The sequence below is a fragment of the Salmo salar genome, chromosome ssa18 (assembly GCF_905237065.1).
Source record: "Salmo salar chromosome ssa18, Ssal_v3.1, whole genome shotgun sequence".
NCBI lineage: Eukaryota > Metazoa > Chordata > Actinopteri > Salmoniformes > Salmonidae > Salmo > Salmo salar.
The window spans coordinates 42,265,418-42,293,339 of NC_059459.1; the positions used below are offsets into that span (position 1 = coordinate 42,265,418).

The 27,922-nt window shown below is 48.8% G+C and overlaps 1 protein-coding gene across 10 annotated transcripts in view; it reads right to left on the bottom strand.

Moving 5' to 3' along the window:
* The window catches only part of LOC106613940 (dedicator of cytokinesis protein 1), a 729,054-nt gene that overhangs the window by 614,637 nt on the left and 86,495 nt on the right, over window positions 1–27,922 (bottom strand). For 6 of the 10 annotated variants that reach the window (XM_045701151.1, XM_045701150.1, XM_045701147.1 and 3 more), the window contains exons 12-14: window positions 27,629–27,771; window positions 22,593–22,718; window positions 21,067–21,191 (exon numbers count right to left, since the gene is read on the bottom strand). In XM_045701151.1, the coding sequence (XP_045557107.1) occupies window positions 21,067–21,191; window positions 22,593–22,718; window positions 27,629–27,771 (394 nt within the window). The remainder of the gene's footprint in view (window positions 1–21,066; window positions 21,192–22,592; window positions 22,719–27,628; window positions 27,772–27,922) is intronic. The other 4 variants (XM_045701156.1, XM_045701154.1, XM_045701155.1 and 1 more) reach the window with 1 other exon arrangement.

Consider the following 27,922-nt stretch of genomic DNA (forward strand, 5'->3'; position numbering starts at 1 on the left):
GTTCTACTAACTGAACTACAGAGGACCTGGAGCCATGCTCTACTAACTGAACTACAGAGGACCTGGAGCCATGCTCTACTAACTGAACTACAGAGGACCTGGAGCCATGCTCTACTAACTGAACTACAGAGGACCTGGAGCCATGCTCTACTAACTGAACTACAGAGGACCTGGAGCCATGCTCTACTAACTGAACTACAGAGGACCATGTTCTACTAACTGAACTACAGAGGACCTGGAGCCATGCTCTACTAACTGAACTACAGAGGACCTGGAGCCATGTTCTACTAACTGAACTACAGAGGACCTGGAGCCATGCTCTACTAACTGAACTACAGAGGACCTGGAGCCATGTTCTACTAACTGAACTACAGAGGACCTGCAGCCATGCTCTACTAACTGAACTACAGAGGACCATGCTCTACTAACTGAACTACAGAGGACCTGGAGCCATGCTCTACTAACTGAACTACAGAGGACCTGGAGCCATGCTCTACTAACTGAACTACAGAGGAACATGTTCTACTAATACAGAGGACCATGTTCTACTAACTGAACTACAGAGGACCTGGAGCCATGCTCTACTAACTGAACTACAGAGGACCTGGAGCCATGCTCTACTAACTGAACTACAGAGGACCATGTTCTACTAACTGAACTACAGAGGACCTGGAGCCATGCTCTACTAACTGAACTACAGAGGACCTGGAGCCATGTTCTACTAACTGAACTACAGAGGACCTGGAGCCATGCTCTACTAACTGAACTACAGAGGACCTGGAGCCATGCTCTACTAACTGAACTACAGAGGACCTGGAGCCATGCTCTACTAACTGAACTACAGAGGACCGCATGCTCTACTAACTGAACTACAGAGGACCTGGAGCCATGTTCTACTAACTGAACTACAGAGGACCTGCAGCCATGCTCTACCTACTGAGCTACAGAGGACCATGTTCTACTAACTGAACTACAGAGGACCTGGAGCCATGTTCTACTAACTGAACTTCAGAGGACCATGCTCTACTAACTGAACTACAGAGGACCTGGAGCCATGCTCTACTAACTGAACTACAGAGGACCTGGAGCCATGCTCTACTAACTGAACTACAGAGGACCAGCCATCTCTACTACTGAACACAGAGGACCATGTTCTACTAACTGAACTACAGAGGACCTGGAGCCATGCTCTACTAACTGAACTACAGAGGACCTGGAGCCATGCTCTACTAACTGAACTACAGAGGACCATGCTCTACTAACTGAACTACAGAGGACCTGGAGCCATGTTCTACTAACTGAACTACAGAGGACCTGGAGCCATGTTCTACTAACTGAACTACAGAGGACCTGGAGCCATGCTCTACTAACTGAACTACAGAGGACCTGGAGCCATGCTCTACTAACTGAACTACAGAGGACCTGGAGCCATGCTCTACTAACTGAACTACAGAGGACCTGGAGCCATGCTCTACTAACTGAACTACAGAGGACCTGATGCTCTACTAACTGAACTACAGAGGACCTGGAGCCATGCTCTACTAACTGAACTACAGAGGACCTGCAGCCATGCTCTACTAACTGAACTACAGAGGACCTGGAGCCATGCTCTACTAACTGAACTACAGAGGACCTGGAGCCATGCTCTACTAACTGAACTACAGAGGACCTGGAGCCATGCTCTACTAACTGAACTACAGAGGACCATGTTCTACTAACTGAACTACAGAGGACCTGGAGCCATGTTCTACTAACTGAACTACAGAGGACCTGGAGCCATGCTCTACTAACTGAACTACAGAGGCCCATGCTCTACTAACTGAACTACAGAGGACCTGGAGCCATGTTCTACTAACTGAACTACAGAGGACCTCATGCTCTACTAACTGAACTACAGAGGACCTGGAGCCATGCTCTACTAACTGAACTACAGAGGACCATGTTCTACTAACTGAACTACAGAGGACCTGGAGCCATGCTCTACTAACTGAACTACAGAGGACCTGGAGCCATGTTCTACTAACTGACCTACAGAGGACCATGTTCTACTAACTGAACTACAGAGGACCATGTTCTACTAACTGAACTACAGAGGACCTGGAGCCATGTTCTACTAACTGAACTACAGAGGACCTGGAGCCATGCTCTACTAACTGAACTACAGAGGACCATGCTCTACTAACTGAACTACAGAGGACCTGGAGCCATGCTCTACTAACTGAACTACAGAGGACCTGGAGCCATGCTCTACTAACTGAACTACAGAGGACCTGGAGCCATGCTCTACTAACTGAACTACAGAGGACCTGGAGCCATGCTCTACTAACTGAACTACAGAGGACCTGGAGCCATGCTCTACTAACTGAACTACAGAGGACCTGGAGCCATGTTCTACTAACTGAACTACAGAGGACCATGCTCTACTAACTGAACTACAGAGGACCATGCTCTACTAACTGAACTACAGAGGACCTGGCCATGCTCTACTAACTGAACTACAGAGGACCTGGAGCCATGCTCTACTAACTGAACTACAGAGGACCTGGAGCCATGCTCTACTAACTGAACTACAGAGGACCGATGCTCTACTAACTGAACTACAGAGGACCTGGAGCCATGCTCTACTAACTGAACTACAGAGGACCCATGCTCTACTAACTGAACTACAGAGGACCTGGAGCCATGCTCTACTAACTGAACTACAGAGGACCTGGAGCCATGCTCTACTAACTGAACTACAGAGGACACATTATAACTGAACTACAGAGGACCATGTTCTACTAACTGAACTACAGAGGACCTGGAGCCATGCTCTACTAACTGAACTACAGAGGACCTGGAGCCATGCTCTACTAACTGAACTACAGAGGACCATGCTCTACTAACTGAACTACAGAGGACCTGGAGCCATGCTCTACTAACTGAACTACAGAGGACCTGGAGCCATGCTCTACTAACTGAACTACAGAGGACCTGGAGCCATGCTCTACTAACTGAACTACAGAGGACCTGGAGCCATGCTCTACTAACTGAACTACAGAGGACCTGGAGCCATGCTCTATAACTGAACTACAGAGGACCATGCTCTACTAACTGAACTACAGAGGACCTGGAGCCATGCTCTACTAACTGAACTACAGAGGACCTGGAGCCATGCTCTACTAACTGAACTACAGAGGACCATGCTCTACTAACTGAACTACAGAGGACCTGGAGCCATGCTCTACTAACTGAACTACAGAGGACCTGGAGCCATGCTCTATAACTGAACTACAGAGGACCATGCTCTACTAACTGAACTACAGAGGACCTGGAGCCATGCTCTACTAACTGAACTACAGAGGACCTGGAGCCATGCTCTACTAACTGAACTACAGAGGACTACATGCTCTACTAACTTAACTACAGAGGACCGGAGCATGTTCTACTAACTGAACTACAGAGGACCTGGAGCCATGTTCTACTAACTGAACTACAGAGGACCTGGAGCCATGCTCTACTAACTGAACTACAGAGGACCATGCTCTACTAACTGAACTACAGAGGACCTGGAGCCATGCTCTACTAACTGAACTACAGAGGACCTGGAGCCATGCTCTACTAACTGAACTACAGAGGACCTGGAGCCATGCTCTACTAACTGAACTACAGAGGACCTGGAGCCATGCTCTACTAACTGAACTACAGAGGACCTGGAGCCATGCTCTATAACTGAACTACAGAGGACCATGCTCTACTAACTGAACTACAGAGGACCTGGAGCCATGCTCTACTAACTGAACTACAGAGGACCTGGAGCCATGCTCTACTAACTGAACTACAGAGGACCATGTTCTACTAACTGAACTACAGAGGACCTGGAGCCATGTTCTACTAACTGAACTTCAGAGGACCATGCTCTACTAACTGAACTACAGAGGACCTGGAGCCATGCTCTACTAACTGAACTACAGAGGACCTGGAGCCATGCTCTACTAACTGAACTACAGAGGACCTACCATGCTCTACTAACTGAACTACAGAGGACCATGCTCTACTAACTGAACTACAGAGGACCTGGAGCCATGCTCTACTAACTGAACTACAGAGGACCTGGAGCCATGCTCTACTAACTGAACTACAGAGGACCATGTTCTACTAACTGAACTACAGAGGACCTGGAGCCATGCTCTACTAACTGAACTACAGAGGACCTGGAGCCATGCTCTACTAACTGAACTACAGAGGACCTGGAGCCATGCTCTACTAACTGAACTACAGAGGACCTGGAGCCATGCTCTACTAACTGAACTACAGAGGACCTGGAGCCATGCTCTACTAACTGAACTACAGAGGACCTGGAGCCATGCTCTACTAACTGAACTACAGAGGACCATGTTCTACTAACTGAACTACAGAGGACCTGGAGCCATGCTCTACTAACTGAACTACAGAGGACCTGGAGCCATGTTCTACTAACTGAACTACAGAGGACCAATGCTCTACTAACTGAACTACAGAGGACCTGGAGCCATGCTCTACTAACTGAACTACAGAGGACCTGGAGCCATGCTCTACTAACTGAACTACAGAGGACCTATGCTCTACTAACTGAACTACAGAGGACCTGGAGCCATGCTCTACTAACTGAACTACAGAGGACCTGCAGCCATGCTCTACTAACTGAACTACAGAGGACCCCATGCTCTACTAACTGAACTACAGAGGACCTGGAGCCATGCTCTACTAACTGAACTACAGAGGACCATGCTCTACTAACTGAACTACAGAGGACCTGGAGCCATGCTCTACTAACTGAACTACAGAGGACCATGCTCTACTAACTGAACTACAGAGGACCTGGAGCCATGCTCTACTAACTGAACTACAGAGGACCTGGAGCCATGCTCTACTAACTGAACTACAGAGGACCTCATGCTCTACTAACTGAACTACAGAGGACCATGTTCTACTAACTGAACTACAGAGGACCTGGAGCCATGCTCTACTAACTGAACTACAGAGGACCTGGAGCCATGCTCTACTAACTGAACTACAGAGGACCTGATGCTCTACTAACTGAACTACAGAGGACCTGGAGCCATGCTCTACTAACTGAACTACAGAGGACCTGGAGCCATGTTCTACTAACTGAACTACAGAGGACCTGGAGCCATGCTCTACTAACTGAACTACAGAGGACCTGGAGCCATGCTCTACTAACTGAACTACAGAGGACCTGGAGCCATGCTCTACTAACTGAACTACAGAGGACCTGGAGCCATGCTCTACTAACTGAACTACAGAGGACCTGGAGCCATGCTCTACTAACTGAACTACAGAGGACCATGCTCTACTAACTGAACTACAGAGGACCTGGAGCCATGCTCTACTAACTGAACTACAGAGGACCTGGAGCCATGCTCTACTAACTGAACTACAGAGGACCTGGAGCATGCTCTACTAACTGAACTACAGAGGACCTGGAGCCATGCTCTACTAACTGAACTACAGAGGACCTGGAGCCATGCTCTACTAACTGAACTACAGAGGACCATGTTCTACTAACTGAACTACAGAGGACCTGGAGCCATGCTCTACTAACTGAACTACAGAGGACCTGGAGCCATGCTCTACTAACTGAACTACAGAGGACACATGCTCTACTAACTTAACTACAGAGGACCATGTTCTACTAACTGAACTACAGAGGACCTGGAGCCATGCTCTACTAACTGAACTACAGAGGACCTGGAGCCATGCTCTACTAACTGAACTACAGAGGACCATGCTCTACTAACTGAACTACAGAGGACCTGGAGCCATGCTCTACTAACTGAACTACAGAGGACCTGGAGCCATGCTCTACTAACTGAACTACAGAGGACCTGGAGCCATGCTCTACTAACTGAACTACAGAGGACCTGGAGCCATGTTCTACTAACTGAACTACAGAGGACCTGCAGCCATGCTCTACTAACTGAACTACAGAGGACCTATGCTCTACTAACTGAACTACAGAGGACCTGGAGCCATGTTCTACTAACTGAACTACAGAGGACCTGGAGCCATGCTCTACTAACTGAACTACAGAGGACCATGTTCTACTAACTGAACTACAGAGGACCTGGAGCCATGTTCTACTAACTGAACTACAGAGGACCATGCTCTACTAACTGAACTACAGAGGACCTGGAGCCATGCTCTACTAACTGAACTACAGAGGACCTGGAGCCATGCTCTACTAACTGAACTACAGAGGACCATGCTCTACTAACTGAACTACAGAGGACCATGTTCTACTAACTGAACTACAGAGGACCTGGAGCCATGTTCTACTAACTGAACTACAGAGGACCTGGAGCCATGTTCTACTAACTGAACTACAGAGGACCATGCTCTACTAACTGAACTACAGAGGACCTGGAGCCATGCTCTACTAACTGAACTACAGAGGACCTGGAGCCATGCTCTACTAACTGAACTACAGAGGACCTGGAGCCATGCTCTACTAACTGAACTACAGAGGACCTGGAGCCATGCTCTACTAACTGAACTACAGAGGACCTGGAGCCATGCTCTACTAACTGAACTACAGAGGACCTGGAGCCATGCTCTACTAACTGAACTACAGAGGACCATGCTCTACTAACTGAACTACAGAGGACCTGGAGCCATGCTCTACTAACTGAACTACAGAGGACCTGGAGCCATGCTCTACTAACTGAACTACAGAGGACCTGGAGCCATGCTCTACTAACTGAACTACAGAGGACCTGGAGCCATGTTCTACTAACTGAACTACAGAGGACCTGGAGCCATGCTCTACTAACTGAACTACAGAGGACCATGCTCTACTAACTGAACTACAGAGGACCTGGAGCCATGTTCTACTAACTGAACTACAGAGGACCTGCAGCCATGCTCTACTAACTGAACTACAGAGGCCCATGTTCTTCTAACTGAACTACAGAGGACCTGGAGCCATGTTCTACTAACTGAACTACAGAGGACCATGCTCTACTAACTGAACTACAGAGGACCTGGAGCCATGCTCTACTAACTGAACTACAGAGGACCTTGAGCCATGCTCTAATAACTGAACTACAGAGGACCTGGAGCCATGCTCTACTAACTGAACTACAGAGGACCTGGAGCCATGCTCTACTAACTGAACTACAGAGGACCTGGAGTCATGCTCTACTAACTGAACTACAGAGGATCTGGAGCCATGCTCTACTAACTGAACTACAGAGGACCCATGCTCTACTAACTGAACTACAGAGGACCTGGAGCCATGCTCTACTAACTGAACTACAGAGGACCTGGAGCCATGTTCTACTAACTGAACTACAGAGGACCATGCTCTACTAACTGAACTACAGAGGACCTGGAGCCATGCTCTACTAACTGAACTACAGAGGACCTGGAGCCATGCTCTACTAACTGAACTACAGAGGACCTGGAGCCATGCTCTACTAACTGAACTACAGAGGACCTGGAGCCATGCTCTACTAACTGAACTACAGAGGACCTGGAGCCATGCTCTACTAACTGAACTACAGAGGACCTCATGTTCTACTAACTGAACTACAGAGGACCATGTTCTACTAACTGAACTACAGAGGACCTGGAGCCATGCTCTACTAACTGAACTACAGAGGACCTGGAGCCATGCTCTATAACTGAACTACAGAGGACCATGCTCTACTAACTGAACTACAGAGGACCTGGAGCCATGCTCTACTAACTGAACTACAGAGGACCTGGAGCCATGCTCTACTAACTGAACTACAGAGGACCTGGAGCCATGCTCTACTAACTGAACTACAGAGGACCTGGAGCCATGTTCTACTAACTGAACTACAAAGGACCTGGAGCCATGCTCTACTAACTGAACTACAGAGGACCTATGCTCTACTAACTGAACTACAGAGGACCTGGAGCCATGCTCTACTAACTGAACTACAGAGGACCTGGAGCCATGCTCTATAACTGAACTACAGAGGACCATGCTCTACTAACTGAACTACAGAGGACCTGGAGCCATGCTCTACTAACTGAACTACAGAGGACCTGGAGCCATGTTCTACTAACTGAACTACAGAGGACCTGGAGCCATGCTCTACTAACTGAACTACAGAGGACCTGGAGCCATGCTCTACTAACTGAACTACAGAGGAACATGTTCTACTAACTGAACTACAGAGGACCATGTTCTACTAACTGAACTACAGAGGACCTGGAGCCATGCTCTACTAACTGAACTACAGAGGACCTGGAGCCATGCTCTACTAACTGAACTACAGAGGACCTGGCCATGCTCTACTAACTGAACTACAGAGGACCTGGAGCCATGCTCTACTAACTGAACTACAGAGGACCTGGAGCCATGTTCTACTAACTGAACTACAGAGGACCTGGAGCCATGCTCTACTAACTGAACTACAGAGGACCTGGAGCCATGCTCTACTAACTGAACTACAGAGGACCTGGAGCCATGCTCTATAACTGAACTACAGAGGACCATGCTCTACTAACTGAACTACAGAGGACCTGGAGCCATGCTCTACTAACTGAACTACAGAGGACCTGGAGCCATGCTCTATAACTGAACTACAGAGGACCATGCTCTACTAACTGAACTACAGAGGACCTGGAGCCATGTTCTACTAACTGAACTACAGAGGACCTGCAGCCATGCTCTACTAACTGAACTACAGAGGACCTATGCTCTACTAACTGAACTACAGAGGACCTGGAGCCATGCTCTACTAACTGAACTACAGAGGACCTGGAGCCATGCTCTACTAACTGAACTACAGAGGACCTACATGTTCTACTAACTTAACTACAGAGGACCATGTTCTACTAACTGAACTACAGAGGACCTGGAGCCATGCTCTACTAACTGAACTACAGAGGACCTGGAGCCATGCTCTACTAACTGAACTACAGAGGACCAGATGTTCTACTAACTGAACTACAGAGGACCTGGAGCCATGCTCTACTAACTGAACTACAGAGGACCTGGAGCCATGTTCTACTAACTGAACTACAGAGGACCTGCAGCCATGCTCTACTAACTGAACTACAGAGGACCTGGAGCCATGCTCTACTAACTGAACTACAGAGGACCTGGAGCCATGCTCTACTAACTGAACTACAGAGGACCTGGAGCCATGCTCTACTAACTGAACTACAGAGGACCTGGAGCCATGCTCTACTAACTGAACTTCAGAGGACCATGCTCTACTAACTGAACTACAGAGGACCTGGAGCCATGCTCTACTAACTGAACTACAGAGGACCTGGAGCCATGCTCTACTAACTGAACTACAGAGGACCATGTTCTACTAACTGAACTACAGAGGACCTGGAGCCATGCTCTACTAACTGAACTACAGAGGACCTGGAGCCATGCTCTACTAACTGAACTACAGAGGACCTGGAGCCATGTTCTACTAACTGAACTACAGAGGACCTGGAGCCATGCTCTACTAACTGAACTACAGAGGACCATGCTCTACTAACTGAACTACAGAGGACCATGCTCTACTAACTGAACTACAGAGGACCTGCAGCCATGTTCTACTAACTGAACTACAGAGGACCTGGAGCCATGCTCTACTAACTGAACTACAGAGGACCTGCCATGCTCTACTAACTGAACTACAGAGGACCTGGAGCCATGCTCTACTAACTGAACTACAGAGGACCTGGAGCCATGCTCTACTAACTGAACTACAGAGGACCTGGAGCCATGCTCTACTAACTGAACTACAGAGGACCTGGAGCCATGCTCTACTAACTGAACTACAGAGGACCTGGAGCCATGCTCTACTAACTGAACTACAGAGGACCATGTTCTACTAACTGAACTACAGAGGACCTGGAGCCATGTTCTACTAACTGAACTACAGAGGACCTGGAGCCATGTTCTACTAACTGAACTACAGAGGACCATGCTCTACTAACTGAACTACAGAGGACCTGGAGCCATGCTCTACTAACTGAACTACAGAGGACCTGGAGCCATGCTCTACTAACTGAACTACAGAGGACCGAGCCATGCTCTACTAACTGAACTACAGAGGACCTGGAGCCATGCTCTACTAACTGAACTACAGAGGACCTGGAGCCATGCTCTACTAACTGAACTACAGAGGAACATGTTCTACTAACTTAACTACAGAGGACCATGTTCTACTAACTGAACTACAGAGGACCTGGAGCCATGCTCTACTAACTGAACTACAGAGGACCTGGAGCCATGCTCTACTAACTGAACTACAGAGGACCTGGAGCCATGTTCTACTAACTGAACTACAGAGGACCTGGAGCCATGCTCTACTAACTGAACTACAGAGGACCTGGAGCCATGCTCTACTAACTGAACTACAGAGGACCTGGAGCCATGCTCTACTAACTGAACTACAGAGGACCTGGAGCCATGCTCTACTAACTGAACTACAGAGGACCTGGAGCCATGCTCTACTAACTGAACTACAGAGGACCTGGAGCCATGCTCTACTAACTGAACTACAGAGGACCTGGAGCCATGCTCTACTAACTGAACTACAGAGGACCTATGTTCTACTAACTGAACTACAGAGGACCTGGAGCCATGCTCTACTAACTGAACTACAGAGGACCTGGAGCCATGCTCTACTAACTGAACTACAGAGGACCATGCTCTACTAACTGAACTACAGAGGACCTGGAGCCATGCTCTACTAACTGAACTACAGAGGACCATGCTCTACTAACTGAACTACAGAGGACCTGGAGCCATGCTCTACTAACTGAACTACAGAGGACCTGGAGCCATGCTCTACTAACTGAACTACAGAGGACCATGCTCTACTAACTGAACTACAGAGGACCATGTTCTACTAACTGAACTACAGAGGACCTGGAGCCATGTTCTACTAACTGAACTACAGAGGACCTGGAGCCATGCTCTACTAACTGAACTACAGAGGACCAGCCATGCTCTACTAACTGAACTACAGAGGACCTGGAGCCATGCTCTACTAACTGAACTACAGAGGACCTGGAGCCATGTTCTACTAACTGAACTACAGAGGACCTGGAGCCATGCTCTACTAACTGAACTACAGAGGACCTGGAGCCATGCTCTACTAACTGAACTACAGAGGACCTGGAGCCATGCTCTACTAACTGAACTACAGAGGACCTGATGCTCTACTAACTGAACTACAGAGGACCTGGAGCCATGTTCTACTGACTGAACTACAGAGGACCTGGAGCCATGCTCTATAACTGAACTACAGAGGACCATGCTCTACTAACTGAACTACAGAGGACCTGGAGCCATGTTCTACTAACTGAACTACAGAGGACCTGCAGCCATGCTCTACTAACTGAACTACAGAGGACCTGCAGCCATGCTCTACTAACTGAACTACAGAGGACCTGGAGCCATGCTTTACTAACCTAACTACAGAGGACCTGGAGTCATGCTCTACTAACTGAACTACAGAGGACCTGGAGCCATGTTCTACTAACTGAACTACAGAGGACCATGCTCTACTAACTGAACTACAGAGGACCTGGAGCCATGCTCTACTAACTGAACTACAGAGGACCTGGAGCCATGCTCTACTAACTGAACTACAGAGGACCATGTTCTACTAACTGAACTACAGAGGACCTGGAGCCATGCTCTACTAACTGAACTACAGAGGACCTGGAGCCATGCTCTACTAACTGAACTACAGAGGACCTGGAGCCATGCTCTACTAACTGAACTACAGAGGACCTGGAGCCATGCTCTACTAACTGAACTACAGAGGACCTGGAGCCATGCTCTACTAACTGAACTACAGAGGACCTGGAGCCATGTTCTACTAACTGAACTACAGAGGACCTGGAGCCATGCTCTACTAACTGAACTACAGAGGCCCATGTTCTTCTAACTGAACTACAGAGGACCTGGAGCCATGCTCTACTAACTGAACTACAGAGGACCTGGAGCCATGTTCTACTAACTGAACTACAGAGGACCATGCTCTACTAACTGAACTACAGAGGACCTGGAGCCATGCTCTACTAACTGAACTACAGAGGACCTGGAGCCATGCTCTACTAACTGAACTACAGAGGACCATGTTCTACTAACTGAACTACAGAGGACCTGGAGCCATGCTCTACTAACTGAACTACAGAGGACCTGGAGCCATGTTCTACTAACTGAACTACAGAGGACCTGGAGCCATGCTCTACTAACTGAACTACAGAGGACCTGGAGCCATGCTCTACTAACTGAACTACAGAGGACCTGGAGCCATGCTCTATAACTGAACTACAGAGGACCATGCTCTACTAACTGAACTACAGAGGACCTGGAGCCATGTTCTACTAACTGAACTACAGAGGACCTGGAGCCATGCTCTACTAACTGAACTACAGAGGACCATGCTCTACTAACTGAACTACAGAGGACCTGGAGCCATGCTCTACTAACTGAACTACAGAGGACCTGGAGCCATGCTCTACTAACTGAACTACAGAGGACCTGGAGCCATGCTCTACTAACTGAACTACAGAGGACCTGGAGCCATGCTCTACTAACTGAACTACAGAGGACCTGGAGCCATGCTCTACTAACTGAACTACAGAGGACCATGTTCTACTAACTGAACTACAGAGGACCTGGAGCCATGCTCTACTAACTGAACTACAGAGGACCTGGAGCCATGCTCTACTAACTGAACTACAGAGGACCTGGAGCCATGCTCTACTAACTGAACTACAGAGGACCTGGAGCCATGCTCTACTAACTGAACTACAGAGGACCTGGAGCCATGCTCTACTAACTGAACTACAGAGGACCATGTTCTACTAACTGAACTACAGAGGACCTGGAGCCATGCTCTACTAACTGAACTACAGAGGACCTGGAGCCATGCTCTACTAACTGAACTACAGAGGACCATGTTCTACTAACTGAACTACAGAGGACCTGGAGCCATGCTCTACTAACTGAACTACAGAGGACCTGCAGCCATGTTCTACTAACTGAACTACAGAGGACCATGTTCTACTAACTGAACTACAGAGAACCTGGAGCCATGCTCTACTAACTGAACTACAGAGGACCTGGAGACATGCTCTACTAACTGAACTACAGAGGACCCCCATGTTCTATTAACTTAACTACAGAGGACCATGTTCTACTAACTGAACTACAGAGGACCTGGAGACATGCTCTACTAACTGAACTACAGAGGACCTGGAGCCATGCTCTACTAACTGAACTACAGAGGACCTGGAGCCATGTTCTACTAACTGAACTACAGAGGACCTGGAGCCATGCTCTACTAACTGAACTACAGAGGACCTGGAGCCATGCTCTACTAACTGAACTACAGAGGACCTGGAGCCATGCTCTACTAACTGAACTACAGAGGACCTGGAGCCATGTTCTACTAACTGAACTACAGAGGACCTGGAGCCATGCTCTACTAACTGAACTACAGAGGACCTGGAGCCATGCTCTACTAACTGAACTACAGAGGACCTGGAGCCATGCTCTACTAACTGAACTACAGAGGACCATGTTCTACTAACTGAACTACAGAGGACCTGGAGCCATGCTCTACTAACTGAACTACAGAGGACCTGGAGCCATGTTCTACTAACTGAACTACAGAGGACCATGTTCTACTAACTGAACTACAGAGGACCTGGAGCCATGCTCTACTAACTGAACTACAGAGGACCATGTTCTACTAACTGAACTACAGAGAACCTGGAGCCATGCTCTACTAACTGAACTACAGAGGACCTGGAGACATGCTCTACTAACTGAACTACAGAGGAACATGTTCTACTAACTGAACTACAGAGGACCATGTTCTACTAACTGAACTACAGAGGACCTGGAGACATGCTCTACTAACTGAACTACAGAGGACCTGGAGCCATGCTCTACTAACTGAACTACAGAGGACCTGGAGCCATGCTCTACTAACTGAACTACAGAGGACCTGGAGCCATGCTCTACTAACTGAACTACAGAGGACCTGGAGCCATGTTCTACTAACTGAACTACAGAGGACCTGGAGCCATGCTCTACTAACTGAACTACAGAGGACCATGTTCTACTAACTGAACTACAGAGGACCTGGAGCCATGCTCTACTAACTGAACTACAGAGGACCTGGAGCCATGCTCTACTAACTGAACTACAGAGGACCTGGAGCCATGCTCTACTAACTGAACTACAGAGGACCTGGAGCCATGCTCTACTAACTGAACTACAGAGGACCTGGAGCCATGCTCTACTAACTGAACTACAGAGGACCATGTTCTACTAACTGAACTACAGAGGACCTGGAGCCATGCTCTACTAACTGAACTACAGAGGACCTGGAGCCATGCTCTACTAACTGAACTACAGAGGACCATGCTCTACTAACTGAACTACAGAGGACCTGGAGCCATGCTCTACTAACTGAACTACAGAGGACCTGCAGCCATGTTCTACTAACTGAACTACAGAGGACCATGTTCTACTAACTGAACTACAGAGAACCTGGAGCCATGCTCTACTAACTGAACTACAGAGGACCTGGAGACATGCTCTACTAACTGAACTACAGAGGAACATGTTCTATTAACTTAACTACAGAGGACCATGCTCTACTAACTGAACTACAGAGGACCATGTTCTACTAACTGAACTACAGAGGACCTGGAGACATGCTCTACTAACTGAACTACAGAGGACCTGGAGCCATGCTCTACTAACTGAACTACAGAGGACCATGTTCTACTAACTGAACTACAGAGGACCTGGAGCCATGCTCTACTAACTGAACTACAGAGGACCTGGAGCCATGTTCTACTAACTGAACTACAGAGGACCTGGAGCCATGCTCTACTAACTGAACTACAGAGGACCTGGAGCCATGCTCTACTAACTGAACTACAGAGGACCTGGAGCCATGCTCTACTAACTGAACTACAGAGGACCATGTTCTACTAACTGAACTACAGAGGACCTGGAGCCATGCTCTACTAACTGAACTACAGAGGACCTGGAGCCATGTTCTACTAACTGAACTACAGAGGACCATGTTCTACTAACTGAACTACAGAGGACCTGGAGCCATGCTCTACTAACTGAACTACAGAGGACCCATGTTCTACTAACTGAACTACAGAGGACCTGGAGCCATGCTCTACTAACTGAACTACAGAGGACCTGGAGCCATGTTCTACTAACTGAACTACAGAGGACCATGTTCTACTAACTGAACTACAGAGGACCTGGAGCCATGTTCTACTAACTGAACTACAGAGGACCTGGAGCCATGCTCTACTAACTGAACTACAGAGGACCTGGAGCCATGTTCTACTAACTGAACTACAGAGGACCTGGAGCCATGCTCTACTAACTGAACTACAGAGGACCTGGAGCCATGTTCTACTTACTGAACTACAGAGGACCATGTTCTACTAACTGAACTACAGAGGACCTGGAGCCATGCTCTACTAACTGAACTACAGAGGACCTGGAGCCATGCTCTACTAACTGAACTACAGAGGACCATGTTCTACTAACTGAACTACAGAGGACCTGGAGCCATGCTCTACTAACTGAACTACAGAGGACCTGGAGCCATGTTCTACTAACTGAACTACAGAGGACCTGCAGCCATGTTCTACTAACTGAACTACAGAGGACCTGGAGCCATGCTCTACTAACTGAACTACAGAGGACCTGCAGCCAGTACCATCAGCTTAAGGCTGTGTGTTGATATAAAGCAGGAACTCCAGCCAGCCTGTCCACCAACCCAAGTCCCCAGAAAACACCCTGCTTAATTAGAAATTAAATATTAAACTGACCACTACTGCTGCAGTGTGTGTGTGTGTGTGTGTGTGTGTGTGTGTGTGTGTGTGTGTGTGTGTGTGTGTGTGTGTGTGTGTGTGTGTGTACATGTGTTGCTGTGGAGACCAGCTGGTTCTACTGGTCCAGACAAGTCATTATCTTTCCCCGGGGGATCTCTGGGGTGGGTCAGGGCCTCGGTGTACACCACTATGTCCTCTGTGGTGGGGGGAGGGTGGACAAGGGATGTGGGGGAGGGATGGAGGGAGGGACGAGGGATGAGGAGGAGCGATAAGGGGGAGGGATGAGGAGGGAAGAAAGAGGGATGAGGAGGAGGGAGGGAGGGAGGAGGGATGAGGAGGAGGGATAAGGAGGAGGGATGAGAAGGAGGAGGGAAGAAAGAGGGATGAGGAGGAGGGAGGGAGGGAGGAGGAGGGATAAGGAGGAGGGATGAGGAGGAGGGAAGAAAGAGGGATGAGGAGGAGGGAAGAAAGAGGGATGAGGAGGAGGGAGGGAGGGAGGAGGGATGAGGAGGGATAAGGAGGAGGGAAGAAAGAGGGATGAGGAGGAGGGAGGAGGAGGGATAAGGAGGAGGGATGAGGAGGAGGGAAGAAAGAGGGATGAGGAGGAGGGAAGTAAGAGGGATGAGGAGGAGCGAGGGAGGGAGGTGGGATGAGGAGGAGGAGGAGGAGGGAGGGAAGAGGGATGAGGAGGAGGGAGGGAGGAGGGATGAGGAGGAGGAAGGAGGGATGAGGAGGAGGGAGGGAAGAGGAGGAGGGAGGGAAGGAGGGATGAGGAGGAGGGAGGGAGGGAGGGATGAGGAGGGAGGGAGGAGGGAGGAGGAGGAGGGAGGACTTTCATGTATGATTCTCTATCAACCAGATCAGTGGTCCTTCAACGTCACTCCTCCTCCAGACACAGACACAGACACACACACACACACACACACACACAGACACACACACACACACACACACACACACACACACACACACGCTTGCCTAGCCCTGCCTGACTCACTCCAACAGGAGAAACATCAGGCCAGGTCTCCCCAGGCCTGTCTCATCCTCCCTTACTGGAGGCAGGGGGTTACTGCTGGCCTCTACTAGAGATGGATACACATATTACAATATCTGAACGGACCTTAGTATTCCATTACCTGCAAGAGTATTATTCATTTTAGAAAAACATAATATATACATACAGCAGTAAGCCTATATTAACATTGAAAAGACTTGGTGTAAAATGAAATGATCTGTTACATCGTAGCCTACAAGGACAGACCATAACATTCTGAATGTTAATAAAACGAGACACCGGTAGCCTACACAAGTCTAACTGGTTGTTATCGTCAGTCAGCCAGAGGAACCAGTCAGTCAGAGGAACCAGTCAGTCAGAGGGACCAGTCAGTCAGAGGGACCAGTCAGTCAGAGGGACCGCAGTCAGTCAGAGGAACCCACAGTCAGTCAGAGGAACCCACAGTCAGTCAGAGGAACCGAAGAACATCAAAGGTAAGTGAATATTTATAATGCTATTTCTGACTTTTGTTGACTCCACAACATGGCGGGTATCTGTATGGCTTGTTTTGGTGGCTGAGCGCTATACTCAGATTATTGCAAAGTGTGCTTTAGCAGTAAAGCTTTTTTGAAATCTGACACAGCGGTTGCATTAAGGAGAAGTGTATCTTTAATTCTATGCATAACAGTTGTATATTTTATCATCGTTTATGATGAGTATTTCTGTAAATTCACTGGATGTCTTGGAGGCAAAACATTTCTGAACATTACACGCCAATGCAAAATTGGGTTTTGGATATAAATATGAACTTTATCGAGCAAAACATACATGTATTGTGTAACATGAAGTCCTATGAGTACCATCTGATGAAGATCATCAAATGTTAGTGATTAATTTTAGCTGTATTTCTGGTTTTTGTGACGCCTCTTCCTTGCTTGGAAAATAGCTGTGGGTTTTCTTGTCTAGGTGCTGTCCTAACATAATCTAATGCTATGCTTTCGCCGTGAAACCTTTTTGAAATCGGACACTGTGGTTGGATTAATGAGAAGTTTATCTTTAAAATGGTGTATAATACTTGTATGTGTGAGAAATTTGAATTATGAGATTTTTGTTGTTTTGAATTTGGCGCTCTGCTATTTCACATACCCCAGAGAGGTTAAACATTCACAGTGTAGGTTGGGAAAAGTATGTGAATCCCTAGACTAATGACTTCTCTAAAGGCTAATGACTTCTCCAAAAGCTAACTGGAGTCAGGAGTCAGCTAACCTGGAGTCCAATCAATGAGACGAGATTGGAGATGTTGGTTACAGCTGCCCTGCCCTATAAAAAACACTCTCAAAATGTTAGTTTGCTATTCACAAGAAGCATTGTTTAATGTGAACCATGCCTCGAACAAAAGAGATCTCAGAAGACCTAAGATGAAGAATTGTTGACTTGCATAAAGCTGGAAAGGGCTACAAAAGTATCTCTAAAAGCCTTGACGTTCATCAGTCCACGGTAAGACAAATTGTGGCGGTCCTGCAAAGGATATCAGACCCAGAGAGAAGGGAGGGATATGGTGTGAGGGCTCTGGGCTACAGGATATCAGACCCAGAGAGAAGGGAGGGATATGGTGTGAGGGCTCTGGGCTACAGGATATCAGACCCAGAGAGAAGGGAGGGATATGGTGTGAGGGGTCTGGGCTACAGGATATCAGACCCAGAGAGAAGGGAGGGATATGGTGTGAGGGCTCTGGGCTACAGGATATCAGACCCAGAGAGAAGGGAGGGATATGGTGTGAGGGGTCAGGGCTACAGGATATCAGACCCAGAGAGAAGGGAGGGATATGGTGTGAGGGCTCTGGGCTACGGGATATCAGACCCAGAGAGAAGGGAGAGGATATGGTGTGAGGGGTCAGGGCTACAGGATATCAGACCCAGAGAGAAGGGAGGGATATGGTGTGAGGGCTCTGGGCTACAGGATATCAGACCCAGAGAGACGGGAGGGATATGGTGTGAGGGCTCTGGGCTACAGGATATCAGACCCAGAGAGAAGGGAGGGATATGGTGTGAGGGCTCTGGGCTACAGGATATCAGACCCAGAGAGACGGGAGGGATATGGTGGGAAGGCTCTGGGCTACAGGATATCAGACCCAGAGAGAAGGGAGGGATATGGTGTGAGGGCTCTGGGCTACAGGATATCAGACCCAGAGAGACGGGAGGGATATGGTGTGAGGGGTCAGGGCTACAGGATATCAGACCCAGAGAGAAGGGAGGGATATGGTGTGAGGGGTCAGGGCTACAGGATATCAGACCCAGAGAGAAGGGAGGGATATGGTGTGAGGGCTCTGGGCTACAGGATATCAGACCCAGAGAGAAGGGAGGGATATGGTGTGAGGGGTCAGGGCTACAGGATATCAGACCCAGAGAGAAGGGAGGGATATGGTGTGAGGGCTCTGGGCTACAGGATATCAGACCCAGAGAGACGGGAGGGATATGGTGTGAGGGCTCTGGGCTACAGGATATCAGACCCAGAGAGAAGGGAGGGATATGGTGTGAGGGCTCTGGGCTACAGGATATCAGACCCAGAGAGAAGGGAGGGATATGGTGTGAGGGCTCTGGGCTACAGGATATCAGACCCAGAGAGACGGGAGGGATATGGTGGGAAGGCTCTGGGCTACAGGATATCAGACCCAGAGAGAAGGGAGGGATATGGTGTGAGGGCTCTGGGCTACAGGATATCAGACCCAGAGAGACGGGAGGGATATGGTGTGAGGGGTCAGGGCTACAGGATATCAGACCCAGAGAGAAGGGAGGGATATGGTGTGAGGGGTCAGGGCTACAGGATACCAGACCCAGAGAGATGGGAAGGATATGGTGTGAGGGGTCAGGGCTACAGGATATCAGACCCAGAGAGATGGGAAGGATATGGTGTGAGACAGGAGAGATGATATCCTGGATGAGAAGATGAGACTTCCTCCTGCTGGGGAACAGAGTCCAGGAGCATAAAGAGTCATCAGGCTCAGCTGCTGCCATTGTGCATTTAGTCTCAGACTGGAGAAAATTACTAGGTCCCAGCCTCTACTGCCGAGCTCAGCCCAGACTCTGGAAGAGACGTTAATGATTAGGTCCCAGCCTCTACTGCCGAGCTCAGCCCAGACTCTGGAAGAGACGTTAATGATTAGGCCCCAGCCTCTACTGCCGAGCTCAGCCCAGACTCTGGAAGAGACGTTAATGACTAGGCCCCAGCCTCTACTGCCGAGCTCAGCCCAGACTCTGGAAGAGACGTTAATGATTAGGCCCCAGCCTCTACTGCCGAGCTCAGCCCAGACTCTGGAAGAGACGTTAATGACTAGGCCCCAGCCTCTACTGCCGAGCTCAGCCCAGACTCTGGAAGAGACGTTAATGATTAGGCCCCAGCCTCTACTGCCGAGCTCAGCCCAGACTCTGGAAGAGACGTTAATGACTAGGCCCCAGCCTCTACTGCCGAGCTCAGCCCAGACTCTGGAAGAGACGTTAATGATTAGGCCCCAGCCTCTACTGCCGAGCTCAGCCCAGACTCTGGAAGAGACGACAAAGATGATCGCCATAATTATATGCAAATGAAGTCCCTCTGAAGTGCAGCTGACGATGAGATGGGTTCGGAGGAGCCGGCTGGCTAGCACTGTAGCATTGGTAGTGTGTTAGACTGTAGCATGTTAGACACAGAGTGGACAAAACATTAGGAACATCTGCTCTTTCCATGACAGACTGACCAGGTGAAAGCTATGATCCCTTATTGATGTGACTTGTTAAATCCACTTCAAATCAGTGTAGATGAAGGGGAGGAGACGGGTTAAAGAAGGTAATTTGTCTGGTGTTCACAAACAATCAGGGCAATTTCGGTTTGAAAGTATGTTTTTGAGAATTGATGGACTACAGTAAGCTGATAGCCAAGCATTGAGAAATAGCAGTCAGGTCCGGTCAGCCCTCTTAATCACAGGTTTTGGCTTTCCCCAGTGAGAGCTGAACTACAGCACGTCAAACCTGTAGAAAATGGACCACGAGGTGGACAGAACTTTCCCCAGTGAGAGCTGAACTACAGCACGTCAAACCTCTAGAAAATGGACCACGAGGTGGAAAGAACGAGATCTAAAAAGCAGTGAGACCAACATTAATTCGTCAGTCAGTACCTCCACTTTCTTTCCGTGTGTGCGTGTGTGCGTGTGTGTGTGTGTGTGTGTCTCTCAATACCTCCAGTTTCTTTCCGTCCTCGTCGTAGACTGTCATGGTGACCTCTACATTCTTGGGGGTGGATTTGCTGCCTTTATCAAACTCTCCCTGAACCAGGGTTACGTAGATATCGTTACGCACGTCACCTAAGGGGAAACAAACAGGCTTATGAGTACACACACCTCACTGACAAAGGGTCGTATTCTAACTGTAGACCTGCACGCTGAATGTGGATCTCACTAACAAAGGGTCGTATTCTGACTGTAGACCTGCACGCTGAATGTGGATCTCACTGACAAAGGGTCGTATTCTGACTGTAGACCTGCACGCTGAATGTAGATCTCACTGACAAAGGGTCGTATTCTGACTGTAGACCTGCATGCTGAATGTGGATCTCACTGACAAAGGGTCGTATTCTGACTGTAGACCTGCACGCTGAATGTGGATCTCACTGACAAAGGGTCGTATTCTGACTGTAGACCTGCACGCTGAATGTGGATCTCACTGACAAAGGGTCGTATTCTGACTGTAGACCTGCATGCTGAATGTGGATCTCACTGACAAAGGGTCGTGTCCCAATTTGGCCCCAAGTCAGACCATATATAGAGTCTTCAAGACCAACACCGGTTTGAATCTCACAGTGGAAAGAGGGCACGATACTATCAATCAATCAAACACATTTATTTATAAAGCCCTTCTTACATCAGCTGATATCTCAAAGTGCTGTACAGAAACCCAGCCTAAAACCCCAAACAGCAAGCAATGTAGAAGCATGGTGGCTAGGAAAAACTCCCTAGAAAGACCAGAACCTAGGAAGAAACCTAGAGAGGAACCAGGCTATGAGGGGTGGCCAGTCCTCTTCTGGCTGTGCCGGGTGGAGATTATAACAGAACATGGCCAAGATGTTCAAACGTTCATAAATGACCAGCAGGGTCAAATAATAATAATCACAGTGGTTGTCGAGGGTGCAACAGGTCAGCACCTCAGGAGTAAATGTCAGTTGGCTTTTCATAGCCGATCACTCAGAGTATCTCTGATACTACCTGGCATGACGATCTCTGAATGGATCATAATACTACCTGGCATGACGATCTCTGAATGGATCATAATACTACCTGGTATGATGATTTCTGAATGGATCATAATACTACCTGGCATGACGATCTCTGAATGGATCATAATACTACCTGGCATGATGATCTCTGAATGGATCATAATACTACCTGGCATGATGATCTCTGAATGGATCATAATACTACCTGGTATGATGATTTATGAATGGATCATAATACTGCCTGGCATGATGATCTCTGAATGGATCATAATACTACCTGGTATGATGATTTCTGAATGGATCATAATACTACCTGGCATGATGATTTCTGAATGGATCATAATACTACCTGGCATGATGATCTCTGAATGGATCATAATACTACCTGGCATGATGATCTCTGAATGGATCATAATACTACCTGGCATGATGATCTCTGAATGGATCATAATACTACCTGGCATGACGATCTCTGAATGGATCATAATACTACCTGGCATGATGATCTCTGGGAAGCCCATCTTGCGGGCTACGGCTGTGGAACGGTCAACCAGGTGAGGGAAGTCCTTCCTGATCTGATGGATATCACCCGGAAGCAGCTTCAGGGTCACCCACAGACCTGGGAACAGGGAATATGACATGTAATCAATCAAATCAGAGCATCTTCAGGGTCACCCACAGACCTGGGAACAGGGAATATGACATGTAATCAATCAAATCAGAGCATCTTCAGGGTCACCCACAGACCTAGGAACAGGGAATATGACATGTAATCAATCAAATCAGAGCATCTTCAGGGTCACCCACAGACCTGGGAACAGGAAATATGACATGTAATCAATCAAATCAGAGCATCACCACAGACCTGGGAACAGGAAATATGACATGTAATCAATCAAATCAGAGCATCTTCAGGGTCACCCACAGACCTGGGAACAGGGAGGGAGGGAGAAGAGACCGTTGTTAAGGAAGCTAATGCTAATACCAACGTATGACGATCTCAGTGGGAATCTCCAGTTGGTATGAGAACCAAGACAAATTGCTGGAGGTCAAGGAGTCTAAATTTACCACATGGAGCAATTCACACTGTTTTTTTTCTTCTTCAGGAAAATGACTCTCTCTAGTTTATGAAGAGGGGTTTCTATGGCAGCTCGTAGTTTACCAGTGTTCCAAATATAAAGCTTTAAAATCCTGCAGTTCATTCTTTTCATTTGGTCCGTGTGTAACTGCTTCCTTTCTTCAGGAAATATGGGTCATCAGACAGAACATTTACATCGTTCTGAAACAGAACACGGAGCAGTAGTTGTAACATCCTCAGCTAATTGGCCAGTAGACCGAGGTCGTATCCCAATTGGCTACCCTATTCCCTATGTAGTGCACTACTTTTGACCAGGGCCCGTAGTTCACTATGTATGGAAAAGAGGTGCCGTTTGGAACGCAGCCAGAGAGACAGTGGGACTTAGCAACAGGGGAGGTCAGTCTGTCTGAGGGTCTGTCTCCTCTTAAACCAAATGGACCAACATGCAGTGATGATATACTGGGTCTATAGCTTACTGCACAAACCTCATCGCTACAGAACTGCTTTTAATTGGTTAATGTTGTTACATTATTTCAAGTCAAAACATCTGAGAGGAAGATCTGGGATTGGCTGGTGGCCACTGTACGACATGGTCCATAATAAAGAACAGCCATCCTCCCTCTGCAGGCTGTACGACATGGTCCATAATAAAGAACAGCCACCCTCTCCTCCCTCTGCAGGCTGTACGACATGGTCCATAATAAAGAACAGCCATCCTCCCTCTGCAGGCTGTACGACATGGTCCATAATAAAGAACAGCCATCCTCCCTCTGCAGGCTGTACGACATGGTCCATAATAAAGAACAGCCATCCTCCCTCTGCAGGCTGTACGACATGGTCCATAATAAAGAACAGCCATCCTCCCTCTGCAGGCTGTACGACATGGTCCATAATAAAGAACAGCCATCCTCCCTCTGCAGGCTGTACGACATGGTCCATAATAAAGAACAGCCATCCTCCCTCTGCAGGCTGTACGACATGGTCCATAATAAAGAACAGCCATCCTCTCCTCCCTCTGCAGGCTGTACGACATGGTCCATAATAAAGAACAGCCACCCTCTCCTCCCTCTGCAGGCTGTACGACATGGTCCATAATAAAGAACAGCCATCCTCCCTCTGCAGGCTGTACGACATGGTCCATAATAAAGAACAGCCATCCTCTCCTCCCTCTGCAGGCTGTACGACATGGTCCATAATAAAGAACAGCCATCCTCTCCTCCCTCTGCAGGCTGTACGACATGGTCCATAATAAAGAACAGCCATCCTCCCTCTGCAGGCTGTACGACATGGTCCATAATAAAGAACAGCCATCCTCCCTCTGCAGGCTGTACGACATGGTCCATAATAAAGAACAGCCATCCTCCCTCTGCAGGCTGTACGACATGGTCCATAATAAAGAACAGCCATCCTCTCCTCCCTCTGCAGGCTGTACGACATGGTCCATAATAAAGAACAGCCACCCTCTCCTCCCTCTGCAGGCTGTACTACATGGTCCATAATAAAGAACAGCCACCCTCTCCTCCCTCTGCAGGCTGTACTACATGGTCCATAATAAAGAACAGCCACCCTCTCCTCCCTCTGCAGGCTGTACGACATGGTCCATAATAAAGAACAGCCATCCTCTCCTCCCTCTGCAGGCTGTACGACATGGTCCATAATAAAGAACAGCCACCCTCTCCTCCCTCTGCAGGCTGTACTACATGGTCCATAATAAAGAACAGCCATCCTCTCCTCCCTCTGCAGGCTGTACTACATGGTCCATAATAAAGAACAGCCACCCCTCTCCTCCCCTCTGCAGGCTGTACGACATGGTCCATAATAAAGAACAGCCATCCTCTCCTCCCTCTGCAGGCTGTACGACATGGTCCATAATAAAGAACAGCCATCCTCTCCTCCCTCTGCAGGCTGTACTACATGGTCCATAATAAAGAACAGCCATCCTCTCCTCCCTCTGCAGGCTGTACTACATGGTCCATAATAAAGAACAGCCATCCTCTCCTCCCTCTGCAGGCTGTACGACATGGTCCATAATAAAGAACAGCCATCCTCTCCTCCCTCTGCAGGCTGTACTACATGGTCCATAATAAAGAACAGCCATCCTCTCCTCCCTCTGCAGGCTGTACTACATGGTCCATAATAAAGAACAGCCATCCCTCTCCTCCCTCTGCAGGCTGTACTACATGGTCCATAATAAAGAACAGCCATCCCTCTCCTCCCTCTGCAGGCTGTACGACATGGTCCATAATAAAGAACAGCCATCCTCTCCTCCCCTCTGCAGGCTGTACGACATGGTCCATAATAAAGAACAGCCATCCTCTCCTCCCTCTGCAGGCTGTACGACATGGTCCATAATAAAGAACAGCCACCCTCTCCTCCCTCTGCAGGCTGTACGACATGGTCCATAATAAAGAACAGCCACCCTCTCCTCCCTCTGCAGGCTGTACGACATGGTCCATAATAAAGAACAGCCATCCTCTCCTCCCTCTGCAGGCTGTACGACATGGTCCATAATAAAGAACAGCCATCCTCTCCTCCCCTCTGCAGGCTGTACGACATGGTCCATAATAAAGAACAGCCATCCCTCTCCTCCCTCTGCAGGCTGTACGACATGGTCCATAATAAAGAACAGCCATCCTCTCCTCCCTCTGCAGGCTGTACGACATGGTCCATAATAAAGAACAGCCATCCTCTCCTCCCTCTGCAGGCTGTACGACATGGTCCATAATAAAGAACAGCCATCCTCTCCTCCCTCTGCAGGCTGTACGACATGGTCCATAATAAAGAACAGCCACCCTCTCCTCCCTCTGCAGGCTGTACGACATGGTCCATAATAAAGAACAGCCATCCTCTCCTCCCTCTGCAGGCTGTACGACATGGTCCATAATAAAGAACAGCCATCCTCCCACACACACCCACCCACACAGACACCGCTGCTTCCTCACTGTGCACTGTGTCTCTCCCTGGCCACACACACACACAAACCGCTGCTTCCTCACTGTGCCTCTCCCTGGCCACACACACACACACACACACACACACACACACACACACACACACACACACACACACACACACACACACACACACACACACACACACACACACACACACACACACACACACACACACACACACACACACACACCGCTGCTTCCTCACTGTGTGTCTCCCTGGCCACACACACACACACACACACACACCTCCTCCCACACACACACACCGCTGCTTCCTCACCGTGCTCTGTGTGATTCCTTGGCCAGGGATGACCGAGTGGATCTGACATAACTTCATTCAACATGACAACACCACAGAGACTGTTCTCCTCCCTCTACAAATCCCTCTTCAGGTGGTCTGGGGTCCACTAAACCAAGATATGTCAATCCCAGAGCTGTTACTAAGATATCGTCCCTTAGTCAGACCTCAGGACTGTCGTCCCTTAGTCAGACCCCAGGACTGTCGTCCCTTAGTCAGACCCCAGGCCTGTCGTCCCTTAGTCAGACCCCAGGACTGTCGTCCCTTAGTCAGACCCCAGGCCTGTCGTCCCTTAGTCAGACCCCAGGCCTGTCGTCCCTTAGTCAGACCCCAGGCCTGTCGTCCCTTAGTCAGACCCCAGGCCTGTCGTCCCTTAGTCAGACCCCAGGCCTGTCGTCCCTTAGTCAGACCCCAGGCCTGTCGTCCCTTAGTCAGACCCCAGGCCTGTCGTCCCTTAGTCAGACCCCAGGCCTGTCGTCCCTTAGTCAGACCCCAGGCCTGTCGTCCCTTAGTCAGACCCCAGGCCTGTCGTCCCTTAGTCAGACCCCAGGCCTGTCGTCCCTTAGTCAGACCCCAGGCCTGTCGTCCCTTAGTCAGACCACAGGCCTGTCGTCCCTTAGTCAGACCCCAGGCCTGTCGCCCTTAGTCAGACCCCAGGCCTGTCGTCCTTTAGTCAGACCCCAGGCCTGTCGTCCTTTAGTCAGACCCCAGGCCTGTCGTCCTTTAGTCAGACCCCAGGCCTGTCGTCCTTTAGTCAGACCCCAGGCCTGTCGTCCTTTAGTCAGACCCCAGGCCTGTCGTCCTTTAGTCAGACCCCAGGCCTGTCGTCCTTTAGTCAGACCCCAGGCCTGTCGTCCTTTAGTCAGACCCCAGGCCTGTCGTCCTTTAGTCAGACCCCAGGCCTGTCGTCCTTTAGTCAGACCCCAGGCCTGTCGTCCTTTAGTCAGACCCCAGGCCTGTCGTCCTTTAGTCAGACCCCAGGCCTGTTATATCATTCCTCCCTGTACAGTAACTTTAAAAATGTTGTTTGTGATTGGCCTCCTTGGACCAAATTCCTCAGTCATAATGTATTGTATATCATATTGTATTGCATATCATACTGTATAGTCTCTCATACAGTAACGCCACCCAACAGAACCTCCCTGCTCTCTCACAGTACCACTCCAAGCATCTCCTCCCTCCCTGGACAGTAACTTTACCTTGTCCCTTGTGGTTGACCTCCTTGGCAGCGATGACCTTGTTGATGACGGTCTGGAGAAAGTCGCTCTCCCCCGCCACCCTGGGTGAAAAACGGGAGATGTTCAGCTGCCTGTGGCGAAGCACGGCGTCATCCAACGCTAGCCTGTAGTAGGCACATGACAGGAACAACACCAGAGGAGAGGAGGGCAGAGAGAGAGAGAGGAGAGGAGGAGAGGAGGAGGGGAGGAGAGGGCAGGGAGAGAGAGGAGGAGGGCAGGAGAGGGCAGGGAGAGAGAGGAGGAGGGGAGGAGAGG